Source organism: Gossypium arboreum, chromosome 10, assembly GCF_025698485.1.
Source record: "Gossypium arboreum isolate Shixiya-1 chromosome 10, ASM2569848v2, whole genome shotgun sequence".
Taxonomy (NCBI): Eukaryota; Viridiplantae; Streptophyta; class Magnoliopsida; order Malvales; family Malvaceae; genus Gossypium; species Gossypium arboreum.
The window spans coordinates 101558776-101566263 of NC_069079.1; the positions used below are offsets into that span (position 1 = coordinate 101558776).

Below are 7488 nucleotides of genomic sequence, written 5' to 3' on the forward strand. Positions count from 1 at the left end.
AATCAATGTTTTGTTCTATTAAGTTTCCTGGTAAAGAATTTTAACAAGGCAACTTTTAACGAAGTGTTATAAATATATTATTAAGTAGATGTTTATTAAGATCAAAATACTTTTTATATATATAAATAGAGAGTTTGAAGAAACTTTGTAGATATTATGATTAATTAATAAAATACGCTATTTTTTGCGCTTCCATTATCTTATTATTTATTCTCTATTTATTTATTTTATAACATATATTTTAATTTCACCAAATAATTATTACATTTTTATTCTATTTTATTTCAACGAACTGAACATACTCTTTTATTTTATATTCTATTTCTACTTAACAATTATTATATTTTTACTCTATTCTATTTTGTAAATACGGGATATTGGTTGGATATGAGAGAAGGATTTTACATGCTGTAAATGCCGGATGGCATAGCACGGAATGAAGCGAGTATTTATGTATTCTCGTTTTTTGATTTTTAATTCACATTAATTTCCCGCTTATTTCTACAGTCTCGTCAGTTCTCTCTCCTTCATTTGACAGCAAAATCGCTAAAAGCCAATAATCCTCAATCTTTATCCCAAAATACCCTCCTCTGCTCTCCGAGAGTTTTCCGATCTCAACAATGAACCACTATCACATCTACGAAGTCATCGGTCGTGGCAAATACTCGGTAATAAATGCCTCTCATTCTCTCAGATTCCGGTGAAACTTTCGTCGCCGATTGAGTTCGTTTTCGCTACATTTTATCATTTTTTACTTATTTAAGTTCTCAATGGTTTTTTATAGACCGTGTATAAAGGAAGGAAGAAGAAGACGATTGAGTATTTCGCAATCAAAAGCGTCGATAAATCACAGCGGCACAAAGTTCTTCAAGAAGTAACTTGATTTTAAAAAAGAAAGTTTGATATGATTTGGATAATTAAGCCGATATTTATGTATTTTTAGCTTGTTTTTATTTGACAAGATCCTTGTTGAAGTTTATTTTTTGAATCTTTTGTAATTGTGGTTTATTTACAACTTCAGCTGCTAATTCTGCAATTTTAGCTTCCGTTTTTACTATTTTTGCCTTTTTTCTTCCAGGTTAGGATACTTCATTCATTAAATGATCCGTATATTCTAAAGTTTTACTCATGGTATTTTTTTCCCCAATTTAGATATTGGATTACTTGCGAATTTTTTTTGGCATATTTAAGGTTGTCTCGATTTTGTTACTTTGTGTATCAAGGTATGAAACTTCTGCACATTTGTGGTTGGTTTTGGAATACTGTACGGGCGGAGACCTCATGACCTTATTACGGCAGGTACTTCACGGATTACCTTTTCCCCCTTTTTCTAAATGTTTCAGTTCTTTAAGTAGCCTTCAAAAAAAAGTTCTTTTAAGTACGAAAGGAACTTTAGGATTTTCTTGTTCTCATTTGCTAAGATAGATTTGAGGATCTTGAATGCGGGTATGCTAGTTTAGGATTGCATTTATCATTTTTTTTTATGGATTTCAGGATGGTAAACTGCCGGAAGATTCAATTTATTTTTTGGCCTATGATCTTGTCCGAGCTTTGCAGTAAGCATCCTTTTTTTTTTCTCGTTTATTATTGCAGTTTGTGTATTGTATGTAATATGTTTTTGTTCTTCATTTAACACCTTTCGTAAGTTACTAATGGAAATATTGTTGTTATTAGATATTTACATTCAAAAGGAATCATTTACTGTGATTTAAAACCGTCAAACATCCTTTTGGACGAGAATGGCCATACAAAGGTATCTATCCCCTGTTACGAACATGCAATATTGAGTTGCTATTACCTACATCCTTTGCAATTGAGTTTCACCTTTTGGTATTCGTGCGATGCAGTTATGTGACTTTGCACTTGCTAGAAAGTTGAGTGATATATCTAAAACACCTTCTTCCATGGTAGGTTCTTGTAGGCGTTGTGGCATTCTGTGCCTATACATGAATTACATTGTCAATTTAATCTTCACTAGGTTATGGAAATCTTTTCAATTTCTTCTCCCTTTCTGAGTTGTTCATTGTTGTGCTTTCTACTATTTGCACTTGTTTAGCTGCCACAAGCAAAGCGAGGAACACCTTGTTATATGGCCCCTGAATTGTTTGAGGATGGAGGTGTCCATTCTTTTGCATCTGATTTTTGGGCCCTAGGTTGTGTGCTATACGAGTGTTATACAGGGAGGCCTCCTTTTGTAGGAAAGGAATTCACTCAACTTGTAAAATCCATTCTCTCAGATCCAACTCCTCCACTTCCAGGAAGTCCAAGCTCTTCTTTTGTCAATATTGTTAATTCTTTGCTGATTAAAGATCCAGCTGAAAGAATAAAATGGTTTGAGCTTTGTTTACATGCCTTTTGGAGGACAAAATTTTCTCTGGTAGCTTTCCCTCCTCAGCCTGCTTTTGAAAACATGATTGAGTTATATGCTAAACCATGTCTCTCAGAGCGTAACAGTGACAGATCTTCTCAAAGCAAGACTCCTAAATATAGGGAAAAAGTTTCAAAAGGGGCTTCAAGAAAAGATGAGAATTCTCTCATGGCTTTAAGAGGCCACGAGACAGCAGTCAAAGGTACACCAATTGGCTGTAAAACTCAAACAAAACCTTCTGGAAGAGCAGTGGAGGAGAAGCATAAAGATCAGTCCAGTGCTATTAAGCGTGTGAACCTCTTGAGGTTATCTAGAATAGCCAAAACAAACTTACAGAAGGAGAATGAGAAGGAAAACTACCGTAGGCCTTTTCCAAATAGCTCTGAGAATGAGTCTGAAGTTAAAATCGAGAATACTGATATGGAACTTGATTTTGATGAGAACACTGAAGAGGACGTGCCTGATGAACCTGATGGATCAGATGTTCCTACTTGCACAATTGAAGGAAAAATTTCATGTCAGAATCAGCAACAGCTCAAAGCGGAAGAAAGGGATAATAACATGGACCAATCAGATAGCCAAGCCATCAGTAGTTTGTCGACCTCTGGTGAATCAAAAGCACATGATCAAGAGTCATCTTCCAATCATGTTGAAGTTGCTTCAACCCCACCCAGTGTCAGTTCCCAAAACAGAAATCAGAGAATTAAGGAGAGTCCAGTATCTGCTCCTGATTCTGATTGTTCAAAATCATCCAACAATATCTCCCAAGTTCTCTGGCATCCTTCAGATCTTTCTGTAAGACCCGTAATGCCAAGCAGAAAAGCTGATAAGTTGTCAGAGGTAATTCCTTCACTACCATTTGAGGCACCGCAACCTTCTGACTTTGTAAAGATGTCAAAGGAACAATTGGATGCACTGAATAATAGGATCATAGCAATATTTGGTGGAAATGCTGGTATCAGCGAGAAGCAAAATGTGATTAGATATCTTGAGATGCTTAGCAACAATGCAGATGCAGCCAATATCTTGACTAATGGTCCCATAATGATCATGCTTGTCAAAATGCTTAGGCAGTCCAAGACTTCAGCTCTGCGTGTTCAACTTGCTTCACTTATTGGCTTATTGATTCGCCATTCTACTTTTATTGAAGATGAGTTTGCAAATTCTGGGATTTTAGGTGCACTTACCGATGGTCTTAGGGACAGGCAGCAAAAAGTGAGAAGGTTTTCGATGGCTGCATTAGGTGAATTACTTTTCTATATTTCCACTCAGAATGAGCATGCAAGGGATAATAACCCACCTGAATTTCCATCAAAAGACAACAAGCCTGTATCTGGCTGGCAGGTTTGTTTTCAAATGCCATTACTTTAAAACTGTAGACTGTATGCCACATTAGTGGAGTCTTGATTTTCTAGAATGTTGATTGTATACCAGTTAAGTAACATCTTGATTTTCTATGATGTTGCTTCTAATGTACCCTTGTTTTGAACAATTCAGAAACTGCCAAAATATAATGTTAATATAAAGTTGTGAGGTTATTAGTCGATGCTTCAAGAGAGCTGTAGCTTGTGCAGTACCCACTAATGCTGTTTTCTTTCGTAGCAGATTTTTGCTTAAATTTGTAAGGAGTTTCTTTGGCTCTTGGCAGGTTCCAAATTCATTGATTTCATTAGTGTCATCCGTTTTACGTAAAGGAGAGGATGATATGACTCAACTGTATGCATTAAGGACAATTGAAAACATTTGCAGTCAAGGAGGACAGTGGGCAGCTCGTTTTACCAGCCAGGATGTGATTAGTAACCTTTGTTACATTTATCGTGCTGCAGGGAAGCAGGAGAGCACGAGGCTAACTGCAGGTTCTTGTTTGGTTCGCCTTGTTCGTTTCAATCCCCAAAGCATTCAATCTGTTATAGACAGATTTTCACTTAAGGATATTGCATCTACTCTCAGCAAAGGAAGTCTCCGAGAGCAGCAAATCAGCCTAAATCTTCTAAATTTGGCTTTTCTTGGAAGCCATCTGTTCTCAAATATAGGACGGTACCTTCTACCTTTGGTGGAGGACAAGAATCTGGTTCCTAGTCTTTTGTCTCTTATTGAGCAAGGAAGTGAAGTTTTACGGGGCAAAGCACTTGTTTTTGTCGCTCTTCTTTGTAAGAATGGTAAGAGGTGGTTACCACAATTCTTTTGCAATGCAAGGTTACTCCCCACAGTAGACAGATTGGCAAAAGAGAAGGATAACTATCTAAAGCTGTGTCTGGATTCATTTCTTCAAGTTGTGGCAACAACCATCCCGAGTTTACTGAATTGTATAACTGGAGATATTCAACAAATGATGGCTGGAAGGCGACAGATTTCTGCCCTTACCAGTCGATCTGCTCCAAAGAACAATATTAATTTGTTTCCTGTTGTTCTTCATCTTCTTGGATGCTCATCATTTAGAAACAGAGTTGTGACTCAGCAGGTCTTAGAGCAGTTGGCAAATCTTATTCAAGTTGTGGAGACACCATTTCAAGTAAGTAGTATCTGAGCCATAGTTTTGACAGCACATTTTCATTGTTCCTTACGAAGTTAATATATAGTTTCTCTGAGCAACTAGAAAGTACACACATATATACTGCCAGGGCTTGACTGACGTTCTAAATATGTTGAGACTTTAAATGACATGTTACTTGCCAGATGCATGTGTAGTAATGTGTCTCGTCTTTGACATGAAAAGAGAAAATCAGAAAACAAGAGGATAGATAGTTAAAATGTCTGTTGCAAGTAGTAACCAATGGCCATAATGCCATACTGCAAATTGTGTTAGAAATTTCTAAGACAGGCCTTTTGGAAGTATGTTATTGGTATATCTAAATAGAAGTTTTCACCTAGCTGTTTCCACAGTTATAGTTCTGTTACCTTTCTTTGTATAATTGACTTCTTACCATTTTGAAGTGGACAGTGGATACTTTACTTCCTTGTGCCAAAATATTAATACATAAGATAAATAGTCATCGGCATTATTCCACCACATATGTTAAAACTCTGAATTTACTATGATATTCTAATTAAGTCGAACCTCCACCTATAGTTTATTTTAGATCAGATGCTTACTATGATATCGAAACCCCAGTTCTGCTGGTTATTGTTGTTCTGTTTCTTTTGAATTTGTCACTGGTAGGTCATTTCATCTTCAGTTTACACATGATAGGACTTAAATTTCATGTAATCTTATATTTAAATTGGCCTCTTCACTAATCAATTGAAATACCAGCATTGACTACTCTTTTCATTGACTAGGGATGGGATGACTTCCAAATAACATTGTTACGGATTCTGGAATCCATACCTGAGGAGTCTCCAGTAATCCTTGAAAATCCTAACATTTTTATCCGTGGAATTCTCCCTAGCCTTGCTGTTCTTTACAAGGGCAATAGAGATGGTAATGCCAGATTTTTGTGCCTCAAAATTATGTTTGATGTGATGGACATCATCTTGAATGAATCTTCATTAAAAGATCAAAGGTCAGAGGATCTGAAATTGATATCTAACTCTCATTTTCTTGCTCTCTACCCCACCTTGATTGAAGATGAAGATCCCATTCCCATGTATGCACAGAAGCTTTTAGTGATGTTAATCGAGTTTGATTATATTAAAATCTCTGACATTTTAGATCTCAAAATGGTCTCAAAATGTTTTGAATTTTTGCTTGGCGATCTGACAAATGCCAATGTAAACAATGTCAAGTTGTGTCTAGCTTTGGCTTCAGCTCCGGAAATGGATTCTAAGTTACTTTCACAGCTGAAAGTAGTTAGGAAGATTGGAAATCTCTTGGAGTTCGTATATGCTAAGGATATGGAAGATTTTCTCGAACCAACTGTTGGTTTGTGTAGGGCTTTTCTTCTATGCTCCATAGGCAGTAGGAAAGGTTTCGTTTATACCAAAGAACCCACACTTTTAGGCCCCATTTCTTCCGAGCCAAGTGCTCGAATTGATCTGCAGCAATGCATACGAGACATAACGGATTTTGGCAGCAATGTTGGAGTCTTACTGGAGTTGAGTGCTTCTCATGAAGCAAGCATTGCAGATATTGCCTCTGAATGTATCATATTGTTGCTCAAGGCAGCTCCAAGGGAAGCCACAACTGGATTCCTGACTAATCTTCCAAAAGCAGGTTCAATACTTTTGTCCTGGCGCAAGGGCACCTCTTACTTGATCTTGCAGCGGATATTGCATACTGTCGGTTATTCCTGCAGGCAATGCCTGTCACATGCCATGATACTGTCAATAACGAAACCCGAAATTACATGGATCGAATGTATTGTTTCCGATCTGAAAAGCTCAAATATACCCGAATTAGCTGATGTTGCTTCCCTTGTACTCTTAGAGTTGCAGCGGCTGCCATGTTGCGTTTGAACTTCCTGAGGTTGTCTAACTTCATTTTCTCTTGTTTCTTCTATACATAAACAGTTTCTGAGATTTACTGTATAACTGTTACAGGCCATTGTAAATTAACTGATTCCTCCAACGGACGCTAACATATTTATGGCGTGGTGGACTATGGCGGCTAAAATGATCCATGTTTGAGGTGAGTTATATATTTATTCGCTACTTTTTCTCGGTCTGTAACTGAATAATCCATGCATACTTCCTATCGTCATTGACATATTCAATTTTAAGTTGCTTTTTTTCTCCTTGAGAATTTACTCCAAAGATAATGCTCCACATTTATGCATGCCTTTTGGACTCTGTCAAATCGTATTGAGTTGATGCAAGAGGGACGGGACTTTACTTCCCCTGTTTATTGGCCTGGCCTGATTTGGTTCAGTTCCAGCCTAATTCAATGTGTGACACTGTTTAATAAAAAATTATATACTTATATCGGTATCTAATATCTAATATTTACATTTAAATTCGAATAATATAGATGGCACTGCCGTTTACCTTATACAGTGTTCCATTTAGTTATACTTTTTTCTCTTTACATTTCTTAAAATATTTCTTTTAGATACAAGTACGAAGATCTTCTAAAATATTTCAAATATATAAAATATAAAACATAAATATAATCTATATATTTCAAATATATAAAATATAAAACATAAATATAATCTATATGAAAGTATGAGTTTTAAAAACTT

The 7488-nt window shown here is 36.3% G+C and overlaps 1 protein-coding gene across 1 annotated transcript; it reads left to right on the top strand.

Annotated features, from left to right (window-relative positions):
* Positions 1–359: 359 nt before the first annotated feature.
* On the top strand, positions 360–7065 carry LOC108486953 (serine/threonine-protein kinase RUNKEL-like). The gene is made up of 11 exons (XM_017791122.2): positions 360–668; positions 785–874; positions 1079–1131; positions 1224–1299; positions 1495–1556; positions 1675–1753; positions 1848–1907; positions 2057–3712; positions 4017–4880; positions 5648–6773; positions 6848–7065. The coding sequence occupies exons 1-10, from the start codon at positions 621–623 to the stop codon at positions 6761–6763; spliced, it is 4104 nt and encodes a 1367-aa protein (XP_017646611.1). The 5' UTR covers positions 360–620; the 3' UTR covers positions 6764–6773; positions 6848–7065.
* The last annotated feature ends 423 nt before the right edge of the window (positions 7066–7488 follow it).

Excerpts from the sequence above, each read along its gene's own strand:
- LOC108486953 (XM_017791122.2), top strand. The coding sequence starts at position 621 with ATGAACCACTATCACATCTACGAAGTCATCGGTCGTGGCAAATACTCG. Across the intron at positions 669-784 it reads TCGGTCGTGGCAAATACTCG|ACCGTGTATAAAGGAAGGAA; the intron begins GTAATAAATGCC and ends GGTTTTTTATAG. Across the intron at positions 875-1,078 it reads GGCACAAAGTTCTTCAAGAA|GTTAGGATACTTCATTCATT; the intron begins GTAACTTGATTT and ends TTTTTCTTCCAG.